A 27,763-nucleotide genomic window follows, 5' to 3' on the forward strand; every position below is an offset into this window, starting at 1 on the left:
TAAAATTATTATCTCTTCATTTATGTACACAAAGAGATGACTCTTATAGATGGCGCCTCAATAGATTTTTTATACTTTGCCAGTCAACAAAATAAAATAAAGATATCTTTAAAAGGGTTTCTTATTAATTACTAAAATACAGAATTTGGAAATTTATGTTTTATAAATAAAATCACCTAATTTAGGTTAATTTACTTTAATTTCGTTCGCGGAAACACACACATTCACGTTATACTCGTATTTAGACGTAACATTGAACACACACACTCCAAATGAATCAGCTCAGAAGTACTTTATTTAAAACAGTTTTTTTTTATGTGGAGTACGATAAAGTGTATCTGTATTGCGATTAATTCTATTGTCATGTTGTGTTTACGAAGAAATACAAAAAAGAGTTCGAAAAATTTAATTTATTTTTTTTGGAAAACGTTTTTATTACAACTTTTGCTCAGTAAGAGTAACCACCGCTGCAGCCGCAGTCGCAGCCGCAGCTACCGGCGATGGAGACAGTTCCAGCAGCTGGCACGGCACCTCTGAATTCCACAGCACCTAGGATTGGCACTTGACCTGCGACTAATGTAGTACCACCGACGCCCACTTCACCAGCGACTGCTACATCACCAACACCGGAACCTCCGTAGACAGATCCACCGGCACCGGCAAGACCAGCTTCCCAGCCTAAACCACCGAGGCCAGCACCCCGACCGTAGCCAACGAGTCCAGCTAGACCACCTTCCAAGCCTAAGCCAGAAAGGCCAGAAACCCGACCGCAACCAAGGGGTCCAGCTAAACCGCCTTCCCAGCCTAAACCAGCGACGCCATTACCCAAGCCGCAGCCAGCTACTCCAGCTTCCCGCCCAATAGGTCCAGCAACGGCACCGCGCAAACACTGGCTGTATAAATTCTAAACAAAAACGAAAGGATATGTCAAGTTATTCAGCTTGTAATAATATCAAGAACGTAAGCAATCAAAATGTCCAACTAATGATTGGATAGTTAAGACATCTTTGCGTTTAATATTCGGCAGGAAAATGCGTTTTCCTACTACTGGAGCAAGCATTATTAATAAAACAAATTGAATTTCCTATTTTTGCACTAACACTCATTGTGTATATTACCTGAACCAAGAAAGCTTGTACGCAGAGGAGGAGGAAAGCGAAGGTAGACATGGTGCTTGGTGCGTCTTCAACGTAGCTGAATATACAATGACTGCGAGAAGCCACACTAACGCTTATATAGTTACTACTATAACTATGAATAGATAATACATATGTTGTAATTGCAAAACGTGTTTCAGTATAATTTTGCATTGAATATTAACAAAATTGCGAAATTAAGAACAACATCAAATTGCAATGAGTGATTTGAAACTGCAAGCGAACCTTAAATGATTGTTTCCCGTTTTATTTTTACCTTATTTCAAGATGTGAAGACAGACAAAATTTATCAGCCAAAATTTATCTTGTGTGAGTGGATATTTAGACTCTTATTACGTTTTTGAGGGTAGTTTGCCATCTCTCACATGTTTAGTAGTAACAAGATTACCGAATTACACGCTACTTTTTTCCTAATTAACCTTAATGCCTTTTGTTAAGGATTCCAGTGAATTGGAAATTTTGAATATGCCAAAATAGATAAGGACTCGGCCATACATGCAACTATTATCTAAATCAATGACCTATTGGCTAAATATTCGCATGTCACGTTTTGTTTCATAATTCACATTGGAATCACTATTATGACTTACAATGATAATAATGCTTTTCTGCGATGCCTTCAGTATAAAACCCAGTTCGTATTCGTCTGAGACATTGTCAAGTTTGCATTCAAACGGTCAACATGTTCAAGGCTGTGCTTTTGGTCTGCGCCCAGGCGCTCTTCATCCAGGTAATTTAGGAATATTTTGAAGATCCTTATCACTAGTACTTTTATTTGTGATTTTGCTTCCGTAAAGTAAAATGTAATTATTGTTTGTCTTAGTAAACCAATATTATTGATTGGTCTTTTGTATGAATGTGATGTTGATTATAAGTGTATGTTTCTTGGCTTTAGTAAAATGATGAATTATTGTTTGTCTTAGTATGCCAATATGGTAATGATCATTTGCATGAATGTGATCATGATTAAATGGTTATCTTTCTCGGCCTTGTGGGTTGACATGTTGTATTTAATCAAATACAAATCTACCAAAAGCTCGGAATGTAGATTCTAAAACGAAAAACTAGAGAAATTTAGGAAGAATCTTTATTAACCTACTAAATAAATTGCTTTACATGTTTGATTTCCATCATTATTTTTACTACACAATAGTTTTTACACTTATACTTTTTCACGATTTGTGTGATGTACTGCATGATCAATGATATAAATGTGCTTTTTAATTTTAGAACGTTGATTTTATAAAATTCTTATTTGTATTTTATTGCTAGTCTATCGCTGGACAATGCGTCGGAGCTGGACGGGGATGGGGCGCTCCCTTGGCCAGTACTGCTCCATGCGGTCTCGCCGCTCCTCTTGCCCGCGGTTGTGGTTCCGGTGTGGCCGCGATCCCCGCCTCTAGCGGCGGTGGTCTCGATGTGTCAAGCGCTTCTCCTATCTCGCCAAACGGACTATCTGTTCTCTCAGAAAACGCTATCGAAGGAGGACTCGCAGTTGTCGGTGCTTTACCTTTCTTGGGCGCCGTTGCTCTGGAAGGTGTTCTGCCAACTGCTGGTGCAGGTGCCGTCAACTACGGATGTGGGAACGGAGCTGTTGCCATTTTGGAAGAAATAGCCCCTGAAGGTTCTGCTGGCTCACTCGGTTACGGCCTTGGTTCTTATGGGGCCAATGACGGCATTGGCTACGGTGGTCTCGGTTACGGTGTCGGCTCTCTGGGTGGAATTAGCCGTGCTGGTTGCGGCTGTGGCGGCTACATCTAAGGACAATGACGTAGATGATGATAAAATTCTTATTTCAAATAAAAACATTTCTGAATTTATTAATTTATTTTTTTATTGTAACAAAGAAGTGTCTAATCTATTTTTCATAATTTAAAAACCACAATTTAAAAAAATATATGACGATTTCTGGTTTTGTTACATTATCTGGACCAAAATTAATTTAAAAATACAGCTGAAATTCTATCGGTAACACGAAGGAGGTTGGTAACACATCTATTTTTAAGATAGTTTTGGTTTAACCATGACCAATAAGGCAAATTTTCTTACAGTATCTGTCAGAAAACTTGAAGCCGTATCTTCCATCACCTGTGTTATGCTTGGTAACAGCGGAAACAACATTTATTTGAAAAACACTAATTGCACAAATAATTTTCTACGATTACGATTACATATTATACGATCATATTGGAGGGCTCGAGCGTAAAATAGTAAGACTACAAGCGCTAGATTACCTGATTTCGTGATGACTATGGATAGTATTGTAAAGTAAAAGTAACAGCCTGTAAATTTCCCACTGCTGGGCTAAAGTCTCCTCTCCCGTTAAGGAGAGGACTTGGAAGATATTCCACTACGCTGTTCCAATGCGGGTTGGTGGAATGCACATGTGCCAGAATTCCGATAAAATAAGACATATGTTTCCTCACGATGTTTTCCTTTTCCACCGAGGACGAGATGAATTATAAACACAAGTTAAGCACATATACATAGTGGTGCTTGCCTGGGCTTGAACCCGAAATCATTGGTTAAGATGCACGCCTTCTAACCACTGGGCCATCTCAGCTCTTAGATAATATTGTATATCATTTAAATACAGGAAATATACCATGTCTTATGGTCAACAAATAAATATAATGTTTCTATTCATGTTAAATTGTGTTGGTTGCCGAAAGATGTATTGTGACGTCATAGTCATACATAGTCTGAGCGAATTAAGCAATGACACGTTAATACTGGTCCACGCAGGACGGTGCTACTCCAGTAGCGACATCAAGCGGTGCCTTAAGGACTGGAGGAGTTCTTAGTACTCGGAGAATCCACACTCACTCACAAAGACTCACAGCAGCACGGACATGCAAGTGATCCTGTAACGCCCGCCGATGAGACGGAAAGAGTGCCGCTGATTTTTAGTGAAGCTATTCTGGTGTATTTGGGTGCACTCGGTATTCTGGGTGCCGGTACCTTTTTACGATGAAATAAAAAAGTCATCAATCCTACGTATATGTATCCTACATATAATACCTATAACTATTTTTTTACCATTATTGTCAGAAATACTCAAACATATCTTGAAGAGAACCCACGCTGAATATATCTGAAATTCCATAACATTGAACAGAGCTAGGATGTTTTTGAATTTCGTAAGATATTTTATCGTAATCATTTTATTATACTAATTTGGACAAGTTTGTACTTTGAACAATTTCACTTCAAATACTTATAGATACTAAAAAACAAAGGTTTTCCACACTGTTTATTCATAGCTAATTGATAACTGATACTAATTAATTTTTCTCCACGTATTGTAGTCAAAAATTAAAAGTTAAAGGATTCGCTTTTGAATAAGGATTTGATCAGGTTACTTCTTCGAATAATGCAAAATGAAATGGGAAAAGTGAACTGATATATTTCTGAGTCTATCTTAAATGATGAGAAATGACGATTCTATGGAACCTTTGAATATTTAAAAACGATATTACATTCTTTATTGTGTCCTGCATCAACTTAAACTTCGTGTTACTATAGGCAAAATACATTTCTTTGATGACTTTAAAGTAATGAATTAGTTTCATCACTATAAAAAATTAATATATTTTGATTTTTGATTTCAAAATAAAAAGAGTTACTCATGCGTTTATGGATGGAATCAACATTCCGAATATCTCCTCAAAATGTTCGTAAAAGCCTACTTGAAAAAAGAATATATTTGATTTTAATATTTGGTACTTGAAGCTACGCATAGAATTATTTTAATCTCATCTAAGCTATATTCATATTACAATTATAATATTAAATAAATAAAAGAAATATATGCGAATGGGACTGTTTAATTGCATTCAGAAAACATTTTTGTTCGTTAATCACGTTTCTGTTAGTCAATTTCATTCTCAGTAGATGTAGGGACCGTTGCAGCCGCAGCCGCAGCTACCGGCGATGGAGACAGCTCCGGCAGCCGGCACGATGCCTCCGAACTCTACAGCACCGAGGATTGGTACCTGACCAGCGACCAGCGTGGTACCGCCGACAGCCATCTCTCCGGCGACGGATACATCACCAACACCGGCACCTCCGTAGGCAGCACCGTATGGAGCACCAAGACCAAGACCCAATCCGTAACCAGCGGGGCCAATTAGACCGGCATCACAGCCTAAGCCGTTGATGCCTAGGCCTCGGCCGTAGCCAAGGGGTCCAGCCAGACCGGCTTCACATCCACATCCAAGAGCACCTAGACCATTGATGTACTGGCTGTATACATTCTAAAACAAAAAAAGATATCGTAAGTCGGGATTAATACCAAGAAATCAGTTAAGCATAGAAGTGATCACCACCACGTATTGAGAATTGACTTTTAAATTAAGATATAAATACTTTTTTCTTACATTAGAGAATATCTACTATAAGCTTTAACTTTATGCATGTATTTGTAATTTCACTGAACAATAATTACTTTGTATTAAAGATTGCTTACCTGAACCAAGCAAGCTTGGACGCAGAGGAGGAGGAAAGCGAAGGTAGACATGGTGCTTAGTGCGTATTCAACGTAGCTGAATATACAATGACTGCGAGAAGCCACACTAACGCTTATATATTTAATTTTCAGACATAGAATTGATATGTCGCAATTTGAAAACGTGTTACAATATGTTTTTAATGAAATTGATAAATTCAAATTGAGCGATTCATATGAAATACTAGAATTATTTTAGGTCTCTTATCATTATATTTTAATAATTTAGGTTAATAATGATAAAATAGTAGCAGCATTTATGGTTTTTGTATGGTATGAGGACGAACATATGGGCAAAGAACATTGCCAATACGCCACCAACCTTGGGAACTAAGATGTTACGTCCCTTGTATGCTTTAAGAGATTTATTTTATCACTTAGTATTTGCCAAAATTACTCCCTGAAGCTTATCAGCAAATACTTTGTCGATCTACGAGCTGATCATGAGGATCATACGTCAAGGGAACTGGGTCCAAAATTTAGGCCGGGATGTTGTTATTGGGCTTTTCTGGCAAAAAATCTTGGAGTCTTTCATCTCTGGGTTGTTAAAGAGATTTTTGTAGAACGTGGTTGAGACACCTCCGTGCCTCAGAAAGCACGTAAAGTTGAGGAAAGTGACACTTTTTCGTCCTGAAATTCGCTATCCTATCGTTTTTCTCTCAGAAAAGGAATAAAAAGATCATTACAAGTTTGTGTGGGTTTGCGTAGAAACTCGTAAAATATAAAAATATTTGGTGGTATAACACGAGTACTGCTATTGTCGAAATTGTTCAGAAGAACATCGAATACTATAATAGTCGGTCCAAGAACATCCCATGTGCTTTGGCTTTCATTTTAATGTAACAGGTTTCATACAAAAATCAAAATGGATTTCATATGATTATGATTGTATAAAGTAACAAAGAAAAGTATCCTTGTAGTTCTGTGCCAGAGTCGAGATGGCTCAGTAAGTCGAGATGGCCCAGTGGTTAGAACGCGTGCATCTTAACCGATGATTGCGGGTTCAAACCCAGGCAAGCACCGCTGATTCGTGTGCTTAATTTGTCTTTATAATTCATCTCGTGCTCAGCGGTGAATGAAAACATCGTGAGGAAACCTGCATGTGACAAATTTCATAGAAATTCTGCGACATGTGTATTCCACTAAACCGCATTGGAACAGCGTGGTGGAATACGTTCCAAACCTTCTCCTCAAAGGGAGAGGAGGCCTTTAGCCCAGAAGTGGGAATTTAGAGGCTATTGTGAGTTGTGTGCGTCTGTGCGTTATTTTGCCAAATTATTGCCTTATTTTTTGTTGTTACCATATCCTACCTATTGAGCCCATGGGTTCTAACAATGGTCAACATGTCAGATTCATTTTCATATCTATATTCAGTAACGTGTAAATGTATTACTTACATCGATTGACCAACCGTTTTCATGTCACGTTTTGTTTCATAATTTGTGGTTTTCGCTTTACTAACTTACTTCGATAAGACTTTTCAACGAACTCAGTATAAAAACCAGTTCGAATTCATCTGAGACATTGTCAAGTTTGCATTCAAACGGTCAACATGTTCAAGGCTGTGCTTTTGGTCTGCGCCCAGGCGCTCTTCATCCAGGTGATTTTCATTTATTTTTAATCTAAACCATCTTAAGGTTTAAGACTTACTTTGATATTTAGGAAATTAACAAACACATGTGTACCTATATACATTAATCTGTAGTTTGTTATTCTATCGTTTAATTTAATAACGTATAGTGAGACAGAACTTAGATGTAGCAGTAAATACGTTATCCCAAATTATGAATATTTATTTCTTATGTGAATATGATCTTTACACAAACGTAATAACTTGTAATATCATGTAATATATTCATCAATTTGAAACGTCGATTTACATGCACTTGATTTCTCGGGTTGAACTGGCGCGAGAATCTATAGCGACGAATAGCGTCAAATGGCGTGATAGGGAGCTACTTCTATTGGTTGTATAAATTGGCATTAATCAGTTTTATTCAATTTGCCGATGCTATATCTAAGTTGTGTCGTACTATAAATACCTACTCGTATGTTGATGGTTATATTGCATTGTAATTTTATTTTGTTCTAGTCCATTGCTGGACAGTACATCGGAGCTGGATGTGGTGCTCCTTACGGTCTCGCCGCTCCTCTTGCCGGTGGTTGTGGCTGCGGACTTGCTGGACTTGGAATTGCTGCTGTCCCCGCCTCTAGCGGTGGTGGTCTCGGTGTCTCAAGTGCTTCTCCCATCCCACCAAGCGGAGTGTCTGTGCTCTCTGAAAACGCTATTGAAGGAAACCTCGCTGTAGCCGGTGCTCTGCCGTTCTTGGGAACCGTCGCTCTGGAAGGTGCTCTGCCAACTGCTGGTGCTGGTGCTGTCAACTACGGATGTGGCAACGGAGCCGTCGGCATTGTGGAGGAACTCTCTTCTGCTGGCCCACTCGGCTACGGCCTTGGTGCTCTCGACGGTATCGGCTACGGTGGTCTCGGCTACGGTGGTCTCGGTTACGGTGGTCTCGGCTACGGTATCGGACTTAACCGCGCTGGTTGCGGCTGTGGTGCCCTCATCTAAAAACAAAATTAAACTGGTCTACATGTCGAATAAAAAGTATGATGCATCAACTTATGTTTTTGATTTTATTTAAATATACTTTTGACTTAGTCGATGACATTATAAAAGTTTAGGGATTATTAAGGAGTAGGTATACAAATAAAGGCAGGCATCTGGTAATTTTTAGACTCAATATTTCGTGTAGATGTATATTGTTTTCGTACGCTGACACTATTGATTTAAAAGAATATATAAAAAAATGTTGATAATTAATTACATACCAAATGTTATCGTAAGATGAGTCGGAAATGTGACATGATATGATATAAAAATGGCGCCTATAAAGAGTTTTTTCCAATATCGTGACGTGAGCGGCAAATTTTCGAGGGGCCAAAGTGGAAATTTGAAAAAAATATATATAATAGTACCCCGTAAACTAGATGGTTTTTTTATTGCTTTTATTTGTGCCAAGAGGGCACAGATTATTTCGCCAATGTCACGTGCGATGGAGAAGACACGATGAAAATTGAACGGTGCGGTCGAGATTGCAGGGGTAAATTAATTTTAAGGGCACAATAGTAGTAGACTCTCTACTATATGGTTTTATCCGACATAGTTCTTGAGAGTGAAATATGATAAAATAATATAAGGCAAGAAGGTTAAATATTACTATAGGAAACATCGAAACCTTAAGAAACAACAATTTTTCCAAAGTGATAGACGAAATTTGAATAAAACCTCGTTTTTGAGAAACTAAAAAACTAAACTAAAGAAATTAAAACCCAAAAATAAAAAACGATACATTTATTATCACGTACGTAGTGTATCCTTTGCGCATACATAAGAACTTTATTTTTATTTCATTTTTATTAGGACAACCAACAGTAAATACAATAAAAAACAACAACAGCCTGTAAATTCCCAGTGTTGGGCTAAAGGCCTCCTCTCCCTTTGAGGTTTGTTTGTTTTGAGGAAGGTTTGGAACATATTCCACCACGCTGTTCCAATGCGGGTTGGTGGAATTCACATGTGGCAGAATTTCGATGAAATTAGACATATGCAGGTTTTCTAACGATGTTTTCCTTCACCGCCGAGCACGAGATGAATTATAAAGACAAATTAAGCACATATATATAGTGGTGTTCGCCTGGGTTTGAACCCGCAATCATCGGTTAAGATGAACGCGTTCTAACCACTGGGCCATCTCAGATCAGAAATAAGTAGTTAAGTCATATTTTTGTAAATAATAATATGTTAATCATTAATTCCTAGTAGAAGACAATTTGGTAAGTTATTAGCGAATGCCATGAAATACGTAAATATATTGTTCATCTTTATTCCTACTTCGATTCAAATCAAATCAAAATAAACTTTATTCAAGTAGGCCTTTACAAGCACTTTTGAATCGTCATTTAACAATTACGTGAAGCTAGCATCGGTTCGGAAAGTAGATTTTACCGAGAAGAACCGGCAAGAAACTCAGTAGTTACTCTTTTTCAAGATTTAAAAAATACATTCATATTAGTTAAATACCATTATATATGTATGTAATGTATCCTGCCTGGAAGTAAAAAGGTATTAATTCCACGCTTTTTTATCATCTATAAAATCTTGTATCGAATCGAAATAGAATATTCCATATATACATATTTATTATAATTAAAAATGTATTTGTATTTGATATATGTATTTGGTATGTGATGTGATGTGGTATTTGATATTGTTCAAAACCATAAAAAATTTCAGTAGTTTGGGATGGCCAAAATAATTCAATTCAATTCAATTCTTGGTGTAATGGCTTTTAGTTGTGCCGACAGGGCACAGATTATTTCGCCAATGTCTCGTAGGATGGAGAAGACAATATTATCGTTCTACAATGATGCTCCAATCTCTCTATCTTTTGTTACAATCCCACGCTATCGTCCAATTGTTTTCTAAAGACAGCTCAATCATATTTAAAATAAGAAATAGTGTTACATGCCAGTATTAAATGCTATGCCATATAAAATAATATTAAATACAATTTTACAAATTATTGATCAATTAATTAAAATAATAATATGATATAAATTATGATATACATATGTAGAATCAAATGTCATAACACCGTTTTGAAAGCTAGGGTAACTCTGTAACACAATACATCGAATTATTACATACAGTAAAAACAAAATAAAAGTTGTTACAAAAGGCTGCCTTAACATACAGGAGCGTTTCTTTCAGGTTGCATTGATAGTTTTAGTGATAAGTATACAAAACATGCTTCTAAATACAATATTATTATGTACATAAATAGACTAGCTGTTTTCGCGGATTTGCTCATGTACAAGTTAAAAATATTTACAGACTAATTAAACTATTAAACTATTACGTTAATTTAATATGGGTATGGCTTTATACATGGGTGTGTATTTCACCCCCTATGGGGTAGAATGTCCAGACACGCTTATATACGTATCTACTCATTTTTATCTGTATCTCAAAAAAATCCGGAATTCCATACAACCTTTTAATTCCTATTTCACTCACTTAGAGGTAGAGTTACCAAAATTCCGAACTTAGTGGGAGTCTTCTCAATAAAACGATCCTACTAACCCAATTTTTCATTTTTGATCATCATCGTCCTATGCTCGGCGATGATGAATCCGTCAGACCGACATGGTTTTTTAAATATATAGATTAACTAAGTTAATTCAGTACTAGTAAAATTAAAAAAAATATGTACATAATATTAAATTTAACTCGATTGTTAATTGGCTAACTGTCTGCATATTATAACTGCTTCGAGTTGAAATTATTTTATTCTAAAGAGAGCCGAGATGGCCCAGTGGTTAGAACGCGTGCATCTTAACCGATACTTGCGGGTTCAAACCCAGGCAAGCACCATCTCGAACTCGGCGGTGAAGGAAAACATCGTAAGGAAACCAAGTGTCCAATTTTAAAGAAATTGTGCCACATGTGTATTCTACCAACCCGTATTGGTACAGCGTGTTGGAATATGTTCGAAACCTTCGCCTCAAAGGGAGAGGAGGCCTTAGCCCAGAAGTGGGAAATTGACAGGCTATTGTTGTTGTTGAAGTTATTTCGTTTAACGACAAGGGTCTGAGTGACTCAAAGTCCATTTGGTAAATGATATTTGTATACTAGTATAAAATAAGGATTAAATCAAACTTCTTTCAGTTAAATCAAAATTACTTTTTAATAATATGTTTTATTCAGTAAACATACACCTACAGTATGGCACTAGGGCAGCCGCAACCGCAGTTACCAGCAATGGAGACAGTGCCTGCGGCTGGTACGACACCTCCGAAGTCAACACCACCGAGGATCGGCACTTGACCAGCAACCACAGTGGTACCACCGACGCCCATCTCTCCAGCGACTGCTACATCACCGACACCGGCGCCTCCATAGGCAGCACCATATGGAGCACCAAGACCAAGGCCCAAACCAGCGTTGCCAATAAGACCGGCCTCGCAGCCTAAACCGTAAGGAGCAGCAAGACCAGCACCCAAGCCCAGAGCAGCGGGGCCGGCGAGACCAACGCCCAACCCCAATCCAGCAGGGCCAATGAGACCGGCTTCGCATCCAGCGCCACGTAGGTACTGGCTGTATACATTCTAAAAGGAGAAAAAACGTTTAATATGTAAGAATATGATTCAATGTCTCTGAATCCAGAACAGAAATAATTTGTCAAATTATTTCCTGGAATAATTTGTTTACCTGAACCAAGCAAGCTTGGGCGCAGAGGAGCAAGAAGGCGAAGGTAGACATGGTGCTTGGTTTGTAGTTGGTTGGGTCGGTCGTAGAAGTTGTAAGTACAATGTTACTCAAGAGAAATTGTACCGCTTTTATACCAATAACTGTAATATTTTATGCAATCGCTTGGAACGTGTCTATCTTCGGAAAACGTAAGAAGTTTTTCGTTTTAACTCTTTGAAATTTTTTCACCAATAGCCTACTTGTGTTATCTTTTGTAACGAATAGAAATGATGTGTCAGCTTATTTTTTCAACAGGGTAGAAATTAGGAGACACCATTGACCCAAAGAAACATTTTCCATGATTATTTCGTTTGCTTTTATAAAAGATATATCTTTTTATGTCAAGAACAAAATGACAAATTAACTTTTTAAAGAGAAAAGACAATCATGATGAATGCCGCGGGTAAAACTAGTGGTAGCTCTTTGGACATACCCGTCTGGGTAGATATCACCCACTCATCAGATGGTCTATCGTAAATCATCAATCAAAAAACTATATTTTATAGTTTTGTTGTATTCTGTGTCGAGATTTTCGAAGTTTGGTAACCTACCTAGATTAATAAAAACATCCCTCCTAAAACACGATATATATTTTCTTCAAACAGAACAGCCCAAATTAAAAAAAATACAATACGTGTATTATTAAGGCATTTGTCATAAGTAAAGACTATGGACTAACAAATATCTATTATTGTACATGAATGAAACAAAAAATAAAAATTGCAGCCTTTGTCCCTTATACAGCGATCAGTTCCAGGAAATATAAACGTGGATGAGAGAAATTATTGTAGAAAGTTCTCGATAATTTCAGAAAATACGATGTTCTATTAACCAAGTGTCATGTCACGTAGTTTTTCACAATTTCGTTACAAATGACATCACACCACCCGCAACGCTGATAACGCTTTCTCAAGTTGCATCGGTATAAAAACTGGACGAAAATTTCTTCGTAACATTATCAAGTTTGCATTCAAACAGTAAACATGTTCAAAGCCGTTCTTCTGGTATGCGCCCAGTCGCTCCTGATCCAGGTATGTCATACTGGAATTATTAGAAATAATATTTAAATAGTTTGTTATATAAATCAACTTTAAAATATCATAATATTCAATTGATTCATTGTTTTAATATTACCCAGGCTATCGCTGGACAGTACATCGGAGCTGGATGTGGTGCTCCTTACGGTCTCGCCGCTCCTCTTGCCGGTGGTTGCGGCTGCGGACTTGGTGGACTTGGAATTGCTGCTGTCCCCGCCTCTAGCGGCGGTGGTCTCGGTGTCTCCAGTGCTTCTCCCATCCCACCAAGCGGAGTGTCTGTGCTCTCAGAAAACGCTATTGAAGGAAATCTCGCTGTCTCCGGTGCTTTGCCGTTCTTGGGTGCCGTTGGTCTGGAAGGTGCTCTGCCAACTGCTGGTGCTGGTGGTGTTAACTACGGATGTGGCAACGGAGCCGTCGGCATTGTGGAGGAACTCGCTTCCGCTGGCCCAATCGGTTACGGCCTTGAAGCTCTCGACGGTATCGGCTACGGTGGTCTCGGCTACGGTGGTCTTGGTTACGGTGGTCTCGGTTACGGTGGTCTCGGCTACGGTATCGGATCTCTGGCTGGACCTTACCGAGCTGGTTGCGGTTGTGGTGCCCTCATCTAAGAACTTCCAGTAAAAATATGTTACTATAATTAAATAAATTTGTAAGAATTTTACAAATTTTGTTAACATTTAACTTTAAATATTATGTACATAATAAAAAAAGACAAAATAAATAAAAAATTATTTTTGTAATACATAAATTTGTACTTTATTACATACACATAATGAAATTTGATTCTTATGTGTAGCAAGTATCTTTTAATTGCATATTTAAATAATTGCTAAATTCAAACAAGAAAGTTCAAATCATTTGTAACTTGAATGGCTGAACAAAATCACAGATAGAATACTGGATGAAAGTAGTAAAAATAATTAGATTCCGTATGTGGGATATCGTATGAATTTTGATAATGAATGTATCATTTGATAGACTTGTAATATTATAATATGTTTTCCGTAAATTTGGCAAAATAAGTTAGACCAGCGCATTGCATGTTGCAGATTACGACCAATCAAACAAGCTACGATTTCATAATAAAAAAGTTGTAATTATATCAGGTTCAAACCCTAATATATGTAAACAACAGTCCGACAGTATGTAGACATTTTAGTAAATTATTTCAAATATATATACATATATGTAGTGTCCTATCCCTAGTATATATATATATATATATATATATTACACGTAAAATGTTGTTGCAAAATAAATCGTTTGGTTCTGCAAGGCCTCGCTTCATAATTGACGCTGGGATGTTACTTATCAAAAAATACATAATGGTATAGGAGGAGTCACAAAATAGTTAAAGGATACTTTATTACTTATCTGATAACTTTAATTATGAATCACTAGCCAGAAACTACGTCAATTAAACATAAGAGACCGCGAACTTTTAATGACATACTCGGTAAATGCAATTAAATCTTCCGTGGCTCGGGTAAGTATGGGGTTCCTCAAGGGTCTATTAGTAGTCCATATCTCTTCCTTATTTATATATGTGACTTATTTTATATTTTAGATGACAAGTTCGTCAAGTATCACTTGATTTTTCGATTATTTTATACGCCAAGGTATCTGACGATGTAACCGATGTTTTTTTTTTAAATAGCACATTTGTCAACACTTATCTACGGTTAAATAGTAACAATACTGAATACATCCAATTTATTACTCTAAATGGTAAATATGTGAGCTTAAGACCTTATGGGCGCAACAACATTTCTAGATAGCATTATAGATTCTTATCTTATATATTAATAGCTACACAAAGAAGATCGGTATATGGTCTTATTCTGAATAGCTTCAATCGTAGGTGTGCAGAAAATTAATGAGGATTCTTAATTGCAATTTACTTAATTGTTACGATTAACAAATACATTATTTTACAGAACGAAAATAATTTACTGTCTGGCTAGAGGGCGGCGCTATAGCTGTATACAAAATAAATAAATGTGGGATTAGACGTTGTCAGTATACAATGAGATTAAAACAAAACAAAATCTATCGTAGGTCTGGCAATTTGTGAAAATATCGTGAATAAACTTTTATTTAGGTTTCGTGCTATCCATTACTCTTTATATTAATGGATTGGCGAGTAGACTGAGATTGGCAGTGTATGATATTGTATATGACCAGGACTTTTATTCAAAGAAAGCAAAGTCATCGTCACATTCGCAATCGATGTATTAATAACCATAAATGGTAGGTTAAAAATGTACAGGACCTAAATTGTAGATCGTAACATTAAAAACATATATAATAATCCTAGTATCAAGAGACACTGCTGAGTAATCGTAAAAAAACTAAATTCAACACATTTTTCAAGATGGCGGCAAACGTACATAGGAAATGTAGGTACATAAATAAAATATATTCAAAAATAAACCTTCTGCGCATTTGCATTTCCAAAGCTTATGTTAATAGTCTAAGCCAATTTTTAAACTAATAACTAATGTATACTATTTGGATATTATAAGTTTCATTTAAAAGAGGTTTCATCATTTTGGCGCCAAATGTAGATGAGTGATTTACAGTATATAAATATTGTATATTAATAATAATTTACAGATATAAAATGAAACGTAATCAAAACAGAACCATAGGTTTCGAAATTCCTAAAATATCTCTTGAATAAACGCGGGGGAACCGCTGGTGTGTATTATACTGAACTAAACTGTAAACCTTTCAATCAGAATTGTTTTAGTTGTAGAAAACTAGTAGTGGCCCGCGGCTTCGCTCGCATTTTAGGGTGTTGGTTGTCATGTGTCAGGTAAAATGAGTAGCCTCTGTCGTTTCTTGGAGATCAAGTTTGCTGCATACCAAATTTCATGAAATTCGGTTCAGCGGTTTGGTCATGAAGGAGCGACAGACAGACAGACAGAGTTACTTTCACATTTATAATATTAATATACCTAAATTTCATAATTGAATTATAACAATTAAAGACAATCGAATTTGTTACAACATCTTATATTTTTATTATTCTTTACATTATATACAATTTATTTTTTTAATATACTTGTGATCTTGAAGTAATATAACAATTGTTTTATATAAGTACTGAGAATGTAAGAAAGGTTTTAGATAGCGGCACCACAGCCGCAACCAGCGCGGTTAAGTCCGATACCGTAGCCGAGACCACCGTAACCGAGACCACCGTAGCCGAGACCACCGTAGCCGATACCGTCGAGAGCACCGTAACCGAGGCCGTAGCCGAGTGAGCCAGCGGAAGAGAGTTCCTCCACAATGCCGACGGCTCCGTTGCCACATCCGTAGTTGACACCACCAGCACCAGCAGTTGGCAGAGCACCTTCCAGAGCGACGGTTCCCAAGAGCGGCAGAGCACCGGCTACAGCGAGGTTTCCTTCAATAGCGTTTTCTGAGAGCACAGACACTCCGCTTGGTGGGATGGGAGAAGCACTGGCGACACCGAGACCACCGCCGCTAGAGGCGGGGACAGCAGCAATTCCAAGTCCACCAAGTCCGCAGCCGCAACCTCCGGCAAGAGGAGCGGCGAGACCGTAAGGAGCACCACATCCAGCTCCGATGTACTGTCCAGCGATAGCCTAGGTAATATTAAAACAGTGAATCAATTGAACATTAAAATATTTTAAAGTTGATTTAAATAACAAACTATTTAAATATTATTTCTAATAATTCCAGTATGACATACCTGGATCAGGAGCGCCTGTGCGCAGACCAAAAGAACGGCTTTGAACATGTTTACTGTTTGAATGCAAACTTGATAATGTTACGAAGAAATTTTCGTCCAGTTTTTATACCGATGCAACTTGAGAAAGCGTTATCAGCGTTGCGGGTGGTGTGATGTCATTTGTAACGAAATTGTGAAAAACTACGTGACACGACACTTGGTTAATAGAACATCGTATTTTCTGAAATTATCGAGAACTTTCAACAGTAATTTCTCTCATCCACGTTTAGGTTTCCTGGAAGAGATCGCTGTATAGGGGACAAGGGCTGCCCCTTTTATTCTTTTGTTTCATTCATGTACAATAAGAGATATTTGTTAGTCCATAGTCTTTACTTATGATTAATGCATTAACAATACTTTATTTTAATTTCATAAGTTGAATTGTTCTGTTTAAAAAAAATATATATTGTGTTTTATGAGGGATGTTTATATTATTCTAGGTAGGTCACCAAACTTGGTAAATGTTGACTCGTAATACAACACTACTGTAAAACATAAAATCAAAAATCAAGATAAACTTTATTCAAGTAGGCTTTTACAAGCACTTTTGAATCGTCATTTAACAATAAGTGAAGCTACCACCGGTTCAGAAAGTGGATTCTACCGAGAAGAACCGGCAAGAAACTCAGTAGTTACTCTTTTTCAACATTTAAAAAATACAATCATATTAGTTAAGTTAAATACAATTATATATGTATGTAATGTATCCTGCCTGAAAGTCAACATAGTTTATTGATTGATGATTTACGATAGACCATCTGATGAGTGGGTGATACCTACCCAGGAGGGCATCCACAAAGACCTTGTCTTTTATGTACCACCAATTTTACCCGTCTTTACTCTTTAAAAGTTAAGGCGTAATTTTGTTTTTGACATACAAAGATATATCGTTTTTAAAAGAAAAAGAAATTAACATTGAAACTATTTCTTTGGGTCAAGGGTGTCCTATTTTCTACCCTGTTGATAAAATAAGCTGACACATCATTTCTATTCGTTACAAATGATAACACTAGTAGGCTATTGGTGAAAAAATTTCAATGAGTTAAAACGAAAAACTTACGTATTCTGAAGATAGACACGTCTCAGACGATTGCATAAAATATTACAGTTATTGGTATAAAAGCGGTACAATTTCTCTTGAGTAACATTGTACTTACAACTTCTACGACCGATCCAACCAACTACAAACCAAGCACCATGTCTACCTTCGCCTTCTTGCTCCTCTGCGCCCAAGCTTGCTTGGTTCAGGTAAACATTTTATTCCAGGAAATAATTTGACAAAATATTTCTGTTCTGGATTCAGAGACATTGAATCATATTCTTACATATTAAACGTTTTTTCTCCTTTTAGAATGTATACAGCCAGTACCTACGTGGCGCTGGATGCGAAGCCGGTTTCATTGGCCCTGCTGGATTGGGGTTGGGCGTTGGTCTCGCCGGCCCCGCTGCTCTGGGCTTGGGTGCTGGTCTTGCTGCTCCTTACGGTTTAGGCTGTGAGGCCGGCCTAATTGGCAACGCTGGCTTGGGCCTTGGTCTTGGTGCTCCATATGGTGCTGCCTATGGAGGCGCCGGTGTCGGTGATGTAGCAGTCGCTGGAGAGATGGGCGTCGGTGGTACCACTGTGGTTGCTGGTCAAGTGCCGATCCTCGGTGGTGTTGACTTCGGAGGTGTCGTACCAGCCGCAGGCACTGTCTCCATTGCTGGTAACTGCGGTTGCGGCTGCCCTGGTGCCATACTATAGATGTATGTTTACTGAATAAGAATGTAATATTTTAAAAATAATGAGTACATAAATAATAAAACATTGATAATGGTTAATTTCGTTGTTTTATTAAACTACTATTATTATCAGACTTCAAAATACGCCCTTTAAAGGATATTTGTACGTTTATGTATTAAATAAATAAATTATATACAAGTTTCGGTGGCACTAAAACTTGAAAAGAGAAAAAAATAGTTCGACAAAAATAATAAAAAATATACTGAATTGTCTTTGTCTATTTATCATGTGGTTACGAACCGCATATTAAAACCAAGATGAAACAACACATTTTACGGAGATACGGAAATCGAAAATAAGAATTTTGTAATTAAGGGCCTGACAGTATATACCTTATATACTCTATGTTATTCAAATATATTTGTTGAGTGAATATACTGGTACAACCCTTCTGTGGAGTTGCTCTTGTCGGCGTCTTTCCGAACTGATGATGGCTTAAATTTAATATGTACTTATATGATGCTGTACTTTTTTATTTTATTACTAAATTAAGACGGCTTCGCTCGTGTGAAATAAATAAAACTGAACAAATACGATTTATTATTACATAATATATTATAACTTTTATTCATATTTAATAATTACATGAATATATTTTTCGGAACACACTTTCTGAAATTGAACTGATATTTTTTTTTTTTTTTTTTTTTTCTCGCTGGAAAAACGCTTTACGCGCTTCCCCCACGTGATGGAAAGTGGGGGGGGGTGTGTGGGACTCCCCGGAGCCCTGGACGCCTAGTGCGCCCAAGTACGCCGGGTTTACCCACTAAAAAACCAGCGGTACCCTCTCCGTCTTTCGGCGGACGCCACGGGATCGCTTACGCATGCTACCGTGACGCCCTGACGGTCGGCCCGCCTATGCGGGCCTCCAACTCCTACGGGGAATTCCCGGGGTACTGGGACCCCCCATGGTCCCTGCGGCGCCTAATGAGGCGGGGGGAGAAGGTGCGCGTAGCGCCTTTTCCTCCTCCCCGGTCGTCTTCTGCGGAGCGAGTCGGCGGCGGCATTATTTTCCCGCTCCCGCTCCGCGGCTTCCTTCTGCGACATGACACTTTCGCAGAAGGAGCGCATTTCCGACCAGCACATCTCGCTACTGAGCATGGCGTTGATAACGCTCGGTAGCGAGAGGTCTCCACCCATAGTCGCCACAAGGATGTGCCTCTGGGGTCCCCACGCAGCACACTCGTACAGGGTGTGGTACGCCGTGTCCACTGGCGCACCACACTCGTGGCAGGAGGGTGTTTCCTCCCGACGCGCTATCGTGTGCAGGTACTTACCGAAGCATCCGTGTCCGGTAAGTACCTGCGTCATTCTGTACGACAGTGTGCCGTGCTTCCTTTTAACCCAGCGACTCAAGTGGGGACGAATCGCCTCCACTGTCGCCAGGCCTGCTGTGGGTGACCCCAGATCCTCCTGCCATCGGACGATCAGGGCTTGCTGGGCTAGAGTCCTGATCCGCCCGATCTCCGTTGACCCTGGACGGTCGCCGCGGTTCCTCACCTCGACCCGAAACCGGTACACTTCCGCGAGCACCTCCGCCTGGAGCTCCCAGGGCGGATCGCCCGCGAGAAGTGTCGCCGCAGTCCACGACACCGTACGGTACCCTCTGATGCCTCTCACCGCTATGACCCTCTGCGGCTTTCGCAGTAGGGCCCGATTTTTAGCGGTGAGGGCGTCTATCCAGATCGGGGCACCGTACAGCGCCATCGACCTCACTACGCCGGAATATAGACGCCGACATAGGGATCCCGGCCCCCCCACATTCGGAAGGAGGCGACCGAGAGCGGCAGCGGCGTTGATGAGCCTCGGGCCGAGATGGACAAAATGCTGCCCGAAGCTCCATCGCCCGTCCAGAATCAGGCCCAGATACTTCATCTGGGCCTGCACCTTGACCACCGTCCCCTGGACGGTGATACTCGCCCCTCGTGGGGGTCCTTTCCGTGGACCGTGGAAGAGGAGGGCCTCCGTTTTGGATATGGAGACCCTCAAGCCCAGCATTCCCATGCGGTCCACGGTGAGAGCCGTTCCGACTTCGGCGAGGCGAGCCGCCTCCTGGAAGTCCCGCCCAATCGCCGTGACGAGGGTGTCGTCAGCGTAACACAACACCCCCATCCCGGGAAGGACGGGAGCCCGCAGGAGCCAGTCGAAACCGACGTTCCACAGAATTGGGCCGAGAATCGACCCCTGTGGAACGCCACAGCCCACCCGATACCGGACGAGCCTCCCATCGACCCCCGCCCAGAGGATTACCCTGTCTTGGAGGTACGCCTCCAGCAGCCTCCTGAGATAGGAAGGCACCCCATGATATCGGAGTGCCTCCCGTATTGTCTCAAAGGGAAGACTGTTGAAGGCGTTCGCCACATCGAGCGACACTGCCAGGACGACTTGTCCCCGGGCCACCGCCTCCGTCGTCCGAGTCTTCAGGGCGTCCAGGGCATCGACCGTCGACCGGCCTGCCCTGAACCCGTACTGAGCCTCTGAAAGACCCGGACCGACTTCCTCGAGGTGTTGAACGAGACGGGCTGCGAGGATCTTCTCGAAGAGTTTTCCCGTCTCGTTCAGCAGCACAATTGGCCTGTATGCCGAAGAAGAGTCCATCGGCCGACCTTCCTTTGGCAACAACACCAATCTTCCTTCCTTCCAAGGCTTCGGAAACTGTCCGCTGCGCAGACATTCGTCGAACAGCTCCCGAAGCCTTGTGTCTAGGTATTCCAGGGCGCCGCACAGAACAGGCCCTGGAACCCCGTCCGGACCCGGCGCTGTCTTCTTGGCCCTCAAGCGGCCGAGGGCCATCTCCATCTCCCGCTCCGTGATCAGTGGTGGAGCCACTGCTGTTTCAATCACGGAGCGAGAGGCCATCTGCGGAGGGATATGCTCGCCTGGATGGGGGAAGAGTTCTCCGACCAGGCGCAGGAGGAGTTCCGGCGGCAGCGTCTCGGTGACGGGGGCACCTTGGGTGCGGAACTTCCCACGCACACCGCGGTACGGGCGCCCCCACGGGTCTCGGTTGAGACCCTCCAGAAGCTCCTCCCTGGCCTTCTCCTTAGCTTTCCTTATCGCCAGCTGCAGATCTTTTTTCAGCTGGCGATATGCGTCCAGCATCTGACCCTCCAGATCCGTGTCGAGGCCGTTGCGCCTTCGACAACGGACGTAAGCCCTACGCGCCCGGCAGCAAGTCGCCCTAAGGACAGCGATTTCAGGCGACCACCAATAGACATGCCGGCGCGGTAACCTGCGCCGGGTCCGAGGCATGGCCGCATCGCAGATTTTCTTGAGCGAACTGCGCATGCGGCCCGCCAGCTCGTCTGAGCTGTCACCCTCCCTCCTCCCTGCGGAACCCCACCGCTGCACAATGGCGGCCTCCTTGACCATATCTCGGTCGACTTGGCCGAGTGACCACCTCGGCAGCGTGGTCGACACCCTCTGGGGTTCCGCCGGCCTGCGCGAGGTGGAGATCTCAAATCGGATATAACGGTGATCCGATAGAGTCTCCACCTCCTCCTCCACTCTCCAGTCGACCACTCTGCGTGCTACGACAGGGGAGGCGAACGAAACGTCCACCACGGAACCCCCCTGCTGGCGCACGAAATTGAACTGATATAGCCCAATGGTTAGAACGCGTGCATCTTAGCCGATGATTTCGTTTTCAAACCCAGGCAAGCACCACTATATATATGTGCTTAATTCGAGTTTATAATTCATCTCGTGCTCGGCGGTGAAGGAAAACATCGTGAGGAAACCTGCATGTGTCTAATTTCATCGAAATTCTGCCATATGTGCATTCCACCAATCCGCATTGGAACAGCGTGGGGGAATATGTTCCAAACCCTCTCCTTAATAGAAGAGGAGGCCTTAGCCCAGCAGTGGGAAATTTAAAGGCTGTTACTTTACTTACAGAATGTACACAGGAATGTCAAACATGCCCGACCGTTGAAGTTCATATCATTATCTCCTATATCATTATGTTTTAACAAAAAAAAAAAATTTGTTAAATTTTTATCGTTTGCATTGAATACATTTCGATCAGTTTTATCTTAGAACTGCAGGAATAACTAATAAAGATTATTGTTAATGTGTTTTCTTCAAGTTTTTAAATAATGTTTCGGAAGGATTTAGATAGCCAGCGATCGTTTTGTTTCGATCAGAGTTTGAGACGATAGTCGATTAATCGGCTTCAGAAAAATCGATTATCGAACCGATTCTGTATAGCATTACGACGTACTTAATCACCATGAGGCCAATAACTAAATAATAGTTATATTAATAATAAATTTAATTTTTGGACAATTATTAAAGACGAATAAAATTCTAATTTTTGACAGGCTTGCTTGCCTAAATACGTCATCCATATTTGCATTCATGTGTTTGTCTGAACGCGCTGGTAACACATCCACTAATCTGATTTGAACAAACCATCTATAATAATAATATCTTATATTGCCAGTGCGCTACGCTACGCTACAACTAACCAACTAAGATTAGCTTCATTGAAAGTAAATAGGTGACAGGAAGGTAGATTCGTTTTTGCCCAGAGGATCGGAATTGCGATTCAACGGGGAAATGCTGCTAGCATTCTTGCCACCATTCCACGCGGTGAAGATTTATACAGTAACTAGTTACTGTATAAATCTTGACCGCGTGGTCAAGATTTTAATTAATATTTGTAGATATTTAAAGACATAATTTATTCGAAGCTACCACCGGTTCGAAAAGTAGATTTTACCGAGAAGAAACGGCAAGAAACTCAGTAGTTACTCTTTTTCAACATTTAAAAAATACAAAGTCATATTGGTTAATATAATTATTTCAATTAATATATCCTGCTTGAAAGTAATTATCAGGTATTAACTCCACGCTTTTTTATCATCTATAAAATCTTGCATAGAATAAATGCCTTTTTTAGCAATGTATTTTTTATAAATGACATGAATTTACGATACGGCAAAGTTAAAAATGTCTGCGGAATTTTATTACAGAAACGGATACCCTGCCCCAAGAAGGATTTATTGGCTGAAACTTGGCGTTATAAGCTTATCCTTACTTCTAGTGCACATATAATGTATATTATTATCATTGATTCTATCGAAATGCATAATGTTACTGTGAATTTATATAATATAGATCATATCGAAATTAAAGATATGAAAATGAATTGATAGTAAAAATATATGTATATTACGCAAAATTTATCAATTTAATAGTGATAGCATCAAAGAGTCATTTATTATTGTATACCTTTTTAATACTGGCAGTTTATTTTTGCTACTAATGCATAAAACATTCTGCCATTATGAATGTCACTTTGTTTATTTATATTTAAAATCAAAAACTTTAAATAAAAATAACATCAAATGCTTCCGCGATGACGACAAAAATTGTGCGTTGCTGTTACAAATTCTTAATAGGTAATTATGAATATTAATGATATCTGTTTAAGGAGTTCGCGTAAATAAAAATAATAAATATCGTATAGCAAATTCGTTTATTCTTGTTTTGGTTTGTTTTTGGGAGGAAAAACATCCTTCTCAGTAAATGTATCCGTTGTAGCCGCAGCCGCAGCCACAGCTTCCGGCAATGGAGACAGCACCAGCGGCTGGCACGATGCCTCCGAATTCTACAGCACCGAGGATTGGTACCTGACCAGCGACCAGCGTGGTACCACCGACAGCCATCTCTCCGGCGACGGATACATCACCAACACCAGCTCCGCCGTAGGCAGCACCGCAACCAGCTAAACCAAGACCGTCCAAGCCAAGACCAGCGATACCGGGGCCATAACCATAGCCGTAGCCAATTGGTCCAGCGAGACCGGCTTCATATCCAAGAGGTCCAGCTAACGAGCCACGGCAGGCGCTGTATACATTCTATAACACAAAATTTACTAGTAAGTACATAATCAGAGACTTTTTAAACAACAACAACAGCCTGTAAATTTCACACTGCTGGGATAAAGCCTCCTCTCCCTTTAAGGAAAAAGGTTCAGAACATATTTATAATGCGTCTTGGTGGAGTACACATGTGGCAGAATTTCTTTGAGATTAGATACATGCAGGTTTCCTCACGATGTTTTCCTTCACCGCCGAACATGAGATGAATTATAAACACAAAGTAAGCACATTATTGTTGATGATGATGCACGCGATCTACTGGGCCATGTCGGTTCAGTCGACGTTATAAAATAAGTAAGAAATTGTTTAAGTTAAAAATTTACCTGAACCAAGCAAGCTTGGATGCAGAGGAGCAGGAAAGCGAAGGTAGACATGATGCTTGGTTTGTAGTCAACGTAGTTGAGATACAATGTGTTGTTGGGGATGTGTCACACGTTTTATAGCAAAACTTATCCTGTACTTGACTGCTGTGAGGCAATTTGTACAAACGTGTTTATCATCATTTTTTTACCGATATTCCATTTTCAAAATTTTATATTTTATCCATAAATTGTTCCACTTAAGTATTAATGACCCATTGAAGAAATAGTAAGTCACGTACTATTTCGTAATCGCTTTATGAAAACTTCACACGATATGAGGGTGATAATGTTTTTCGTAAGAATTTTGGTATAAAATGTAATTGAGTTACTATTGTTAGCATTCATAATTTTCTGTTGAAATTCAAAATGTTCAAGTCCGTGCTCTTGGTTTGCGCACAAGCGCTCTTCGTGCAGGTATTTATTAAGCTCATTATGTATTAACAAATTTTAAAATAATTTTAAAATAAAATATTAATAGTAATCTATTATTAACAAATTACTTGTAATTTTTTTTAGTCCATCGCTGGACAGTACATCGGAGCTGGATGTGGTGCTTCCTACGGTCTCGCCGCTCCTCTTGCCGGAGGTTGCGGCTGCGGACTTGGTGGACTTGGAATTGCTGCTGTCCCCGCCTCTAGCGGCGGTGGTCTCGGTGTCTCCAGTGCGTCTCCCATCCCACCAAGCGGAGTGTCTGTGCTCTCTGAAAACGCTATTGAAGGAAACCTCGCTGTAGCCGGTGCTCTGCCGTTCTTGGGAACCGTCGCTCTGGAAGGTGCTCTGCCAACTGCTGGTGCTGGTGTTGTCAACTACGGATGTGGCAACGGAGCCGTCGGCATTGTGGAGGAACTCTCTTCAGCTGGCTCACTCGGCTACGGCCTTGGCTACGGTGCTATTGACGGAATCGGCTATGGTGGTCTCGGTTACGGTGGTCTCGGCTACGGCATCGGACTGGGCGGACTTAACCGCGCTGGTTGCGGCTGTGGTAACCTCATTTAAAATGCGTATTGATTAAACTTAATAAAAATTGGATAACACACATGCATTTATTGGAAATTTATTGTTTCGAAGTTCCGAAATGTGATCCCAAACAGCCCAGTAATAAAAAAAGGTGATACAATGAAATGATATTCGTTGTTGATTTTAAATAATATAACCAGCGGGGCCTGGCAGGCCTTGGCCTTTCGCAACAACTTTTAGTTTGGTGGAACCTTAATCATTTTTAAGTAGACAAAGTTACTCTTGAAAATAGTAGCTTTATATCAGTGAGGATATCGTCTAAATCGATTTAGATGTTCAGGACAAAACAAACAGATGAAAATAAATTTTTATAAATAAAAAAAAAACCGCCTTCAAAAATGAACTAAAAAGAAAAAAATAATCAGTTACATCCATATCCAATTTACGATTTTTTAATCACCTCTCAAAGTCGGTGCCATCATTGCTAATATAGGTACATAATACATAATACATACATACAAAAACTAAATCTATTTATTGTATAGATGACTCCATTAGACAAACCTTACTATCGATACAAATTAAATTATTTCAATATAGGAATTTTTTTACTTTGTTGGCACCGACTTCAAAAGGTGATTAAAAAATCGTAAATTGGATATGGATGTAACTGATTATTTTTTTCTTTTTAGTTCATTTTTGAAGGCGGTTTTTTTTTATTTATAAAAATTTATTTACTGCTTTTCAGTGTCGTTTTATTATTTATAATTACAATTGGTAAACATTCTTATGCTTATATATAATAGTTGTTCATAAAGAATCCCATTATTTGGCTTTCGACTCTAAACATAACTCAACGCCGTTTCAATGCGATGTGGACTGCAACTCAAATTAAGCGTTACCTAAGTTACAATAGCCTAATGTTAACTGCTCATCGCCAATTAGACAATACCATTTTTCCCGATACAATGCCGTTAATCATTGAGGAGTTCTCCTGGTAGTCCACCATCAGCTAGATTTCATCATAGGCATGTTTACTAACATCAATTGCTTAACGACTATCTTAAAGAAATAGAACTAAACCCGTAAAATAGTTACTTACTAATAGGTTCTGATTACCAGTTGTGGTCTTCATCATCAGTTCCACTTCATCAAATGTCACTTTTCGTGAGCATATGACCAAGGCACTTTGAATAAAACCGAAATCACTATAGGTGTGCCTATAAAATTTGAGGAGTTCCCTCGATTTCTCCAGGATCCCATCATCAGATCCTGATCTCCTGACAATGGGACCACCTGTAAAACATGCCCTTTCAAACAAAAAAAGAATTGTCAAAATCGGCCCAGCCATCTTCGAGTAATTCGGTAACATACATAAAAAATAAAAAAAAAAAAAAAAAAAAAGGCCCCGACGAATTGAGAACCTCCTCCTTTTTTTGAAGTCGGTTAATAATTAAACATTGTGTGTTTAAGTTTTAGTTTTATGTAATCTTTCAAACGCATTTAATTTTTCATTATTTTCTATTATTTTTATACAATCATCAGACATCTTGTGAAATCTTTACTCAACATAGAAACTGTATTTAATCTTGCAACCATTTATGCTTACAATAATTATCATTTATTATTGAAACGCCCTGTAGGCGATTTTATTCATAAGGAAAAATAAGCAGTATTACCAAGAAATTCTATTCACCAATATGATTAGGGTCACTGATTAAATAAAGTAAAAGAAAAAAACTGAAACGAGATGACCGATTAGTTAGAACACCTTAATCGTTGATTGTTGGTTCAAACCACGTTAGAACCGCTGAATTTTTATGTGCATAAATTTGTGTTTTATTTCACTTCATACTAGACGACGAAAGAAAACATCGTCAGGGAAATTGTATGTGTCTAATTTAAATGAAATTCTATTACTACGTATCCATCAAACTTATTGGAACAGCGTGATGGAATTAGCTCCAAACCTTCCTCTTGAATGTAGAGAGACTTTCACCCA

At 39.6% G+C, this 27,763-nt stretch overlaps 9 protein-coding genes across 9 annotated transcripts; 5 read left to right on the forward strand and 4 right to left on the reverse strand.

Annotated features, from left to right (window-relative positions):
* Nucleotides 1-448: 448 nt before the first annotated feature.
* On the reverse strand, nt 449-1,169 carry LOC124540964 (chorion class CA protein ERA.1-like). Its single transcript, XM_047118737.1, has 3 exons — nt 1,119-1,169; nt 769-904; nt 449-723 (listed from the first exon to the last, which is right to left on the reverse strand). Exons 1-3 carry the CDS (start codon nt 1,167-1,169, stop codon nt 449-451), a joined length of 462 nt encoding a protein of 153 aa, XP_046974693.1.
* A 670-nt stretch (nt 1,170-1,839) lies between these two features.
* LOC124540965 (chorion class B protein M3A5-like) lies at nt 1,840-2,918 on the forward strand. Its single transcript, XM_047118738.1, has 2 exons — nt 1,840-1,887; nt 2,430-2,918. Exons 1-2 carry the CDS (start codon nt 1,840-1,842, stop codon nt 2,916-2,918), a joined length of 537 nt encoding a protein of 178 aa, XP_046974694.1.
* Nucleotides 2,919-5,044: 2,126 nt separating this feature from the next.
* On the reverse strand, nt 5,045-5,676 carry LOC124541227 (chorion class A protein L11-like). The gene is made up of 2 exons (XM_047119105.1): nt 5,626-5,676; nt 5,045-5,413 (listed from the first exon to the last, which is right to left on the reverse strand). Exons 1-2 carry the CDS (start codon nt 5,674-5,676, stop codon nt 5,045-5,047), a joined length of 420 nt encoding a protein of 139 aa, XP_046975061.1.
* Nucleotides 5,677-7,216: 1,540 nt separating this feature from the next.
* LOC124541196 (chorion class B protein PC10-like) lies at nt 7,217-8,236 on the forward strand. The gene is made up of 2 exons (XM_047119063.1): nt 7,217-7,264; nt 7,757-8,236. The coding sequence occupies exons 1-2, from the start codon at nt 7,217-7,219 to the stop codon at nt 8,234-8,236; spliced, it is 528 nt and encodes a 175-aa protein (XP_046975019.1).
* Nucleotides 8,237-11,445: 3,209 nt separating this feature from the next.
* Nucleotides 11,446-11,989, reverse strand: LOC124540967 (chorion class A protein Ld2/Ld41-like). The gene is made up of 2 exons (XM_047118739.1): nt 11,939-11,989; nt 11,446-11,835 (listed from the first exon to the last, which is right to left on the reverse strand). Exons 1-2 carry the CDS (start codon nt 11,987-11,989, stop codon nt 11,446-11,448), a joined length of 441 nt encoding a protein of 146 aa, XP_046974695.1.
* Nucleotides 11,990-12,960: 971 nt separating this feature from the next.
* Nucleotides 12,961-13,622, forward strand: LOC124540968 (chorion class B protein PC10-like). Its single transcript, XM_047118740.1, has 2 exons — nt 12,961-13,008; nt 13,116-13,622. Exons 1-2 carry the CDS (start codon nt 12,961-12,963, stop codon nt 13,620-13,622), a joined length of 555 nt encoding a protein of 184 aa, XP_046974696.1.
* Nucleotides 13,623-16,142: 2,520 nt separating this feature from the next.
* Nucleotides 16,143-16,783, reverse strand: LOC124541123 (chorion class B protein PC10-like). The gene is made up of 2 exons (XM_047118965.1): nt 16,736-16,783; nt 16,143-16,628 (listed from the first exon to the last, which is right to left on the reverse strand). Exons 1-2 carry the CDS (start codon nt 16,781-16,783, stop codon nt 16,143-16,145), a joined length of 534 nt encoding a protein of 177 aa, XP_046974921.1.
* A 1,188-nt stretch (nt 16,784-17,971) lies between these two features.
* On the forward strand, nt 17,972-18,515 carry LOC124540969 (chorion class A protein Ld2/Ld41-like). The gene is made up of 2 exons (XM_047118741.1): nt 17,972-18,022; nt 18,126-18,515. The coding sequence occupies exons 1-2, from the start codon at nt 17,972-17,974 to the stop codon at nt 18,513-18,515; spliced, it is 441 nt and encodes a 146-aa protein (XP_046974697.1).
* A 5,307-nt stretch (nt 18,516-23,822) lies between these two features.
* On the forward strand, nt 23,823-25,800 carry LOC124540970. Its single transcript, XM_047118742.1, has 3 exons — nt 23,823-23,959; nt 24,102-24,438; nt 25,321-25,800. The coding sequence occupies exons 1-3, from the start codon at nt 23,823-23,825 to the stop codon at nt 25,798-25,800; spliced, it is 954 nt and encodes a 317-aa protein (XP_046974698.1).
* Nucleotides 25,801-27,763: the final 1,963 nt, after the last annotated feature.

The sequence above is a fragment of the Vanessa cardui genome, chromosome 27 (genome assembly GCF_905220365.1).
Source record: "Vanessa cardui chromosome 27, ilVanCard2.1, whole genome shotgun sequence".
NCBI lineage: Eukaryota > Metazoa > Arthropoda > Insecta > Lepidoptera > Nymphalidae > Vanessa > Vanessa cardui.

Bases quoted from the DNA above. Each gene is read 5' to 3' on its own strand.
- LOC124540968 (XM_047118740.1), top strand. From the start codon at position 12,961: ATGTTCAAAGCCGTTCTTCTGGTATGCGCCCAGTCGCTCCTGATCCAG. The intron at 13,009-13,115 runs GTATGTCATACT...AATATTACCCAG, and splicing joins CCCAGTCGCTCCTGATCCAG to GCTATCGCTGGACAGTACAT.
- LOC124540967 (XM_047118739.1), bottom strand. From the start codon at position 11,989: ATGTCTACCTTCGCCTTCTTGCTCCTCTGCGCCCAAGCTTGCTTGGTT. The intron at 11,836-11,938 runs GTAAACAAATTA...TTCTCCTTTTAG, and splicing joins CCCAAGCTTGCTTGGTTCAG to AATGTATACAGCCAGTACCT.
- LOC124541123 (XM_047118965.1), bottom strand. From the start codon at position 16,783: ATGTTCAAAGCCGTTCTTTTGGTCTGCGCACAGGCGCTCCTGATCCAG. The intron at 16,629-16,735 runs GTATGTCATACT...AATATTACCTAG, and splicing joins CACAGGCGCTCCTGATCCAG to GCTATCGCTGGACAGTACAT.
- LOC124540964 (XM_047118737.1), bottom strand. From the start codon at position 1,169: ATGTCTACCTTCGCTTTCCTCCTCCTCTGCGTACAAGCTTTCTTGGTT. The intron at 905-1,118 runs GTAATATACACA...GTTTTTGTTTAG, and splicing joins TACAAGCTTTCTTGGTTCAG to AATTTATACAGCCAGTGTTT. The intron at 724-768 runs GTCGGGTTTCTG...AAGGTGGTCTAG, and splicing joins AGCTGGACCCCTTGGTTGCG to CTGGACTCGTTGGCTACGGT.
- LOC124541227 (XM_047119105.1), bottom strand. From the start codon at position 5,676: ATGTCTACCTTCGCTTTCCTCCTCCTCTGCGTCCAAGCTTGCTTGGTT. The intron at 5,414-5,625 runs GTAAGCAATCTT...TTTTTGTTTTAG, and splicing joins TCCAAGCTTGCTTGGTTCAG to AATGTATACAGCCAGTACAT.
- LOC124540965 (XM_047118738.1), top strand. From the start codon at position 1,840: ATGTTCAAGGCTGTGCTTTTGGTCTGCGCCCAGGCGCTCTTCATCCAG. The intron at 1,888-2,429 runs GTAATTTAGGAA...TTTTATTGCTAG, and splicing joins CCCAGGCGCTCTTCATCCAG to TCTATCGCTGGACAATGCGT.
- LOC124541196 (XM_047119063.1), top strand. From the start codon at position 7,217: ATGTTCAAGGCTGTGCTTTTGGTCTGCGCCCAGGCGCTCTTCATCCAG. The intron at 7,265-7,756 runs GTGATTTTCATT...ATTTTGTTCTAG, and splicing joins CCCAGGCGCTCTTCATCCAG to TCCATTGCTGGACAGTACAT.
- LOC124540969 (XM_047118741.1), top strand. From the start codon at position 17,972: ATGTCTACCTTCGCCTTCTTGCTCCTCTGCGCCCAAGCTTGCTTGGTT. The intron at 18,023-18,125 runs GTAAACATTTTA...TTCTCCTTTTAG, and splicing joins CCCAAGCTTGCTTGGTTCAG to AATGTATACAGCCAGTACCT.
- LOC124540970 (XM_047118742.1), top strand. From the start codon at position 23,823: ATGCATAAAACATTCTGCCATTATGAATGTCACTTTGTTTATTTATAT. The intron at 23,960-24,101 runs GTAATTATGAAT...TATCCGTTGTAG, and splicing joins CTGTTACAAATTCTTAATAG to CCGCAGCCGCAGCCACAGCT. The intron at 24,439-25,320 runs GTAAGTACATAA...AATTTTTTTTAG, and splicing joins CTATAACACAAAATTTACTA to TCCATCGCTGGACAGTACAT.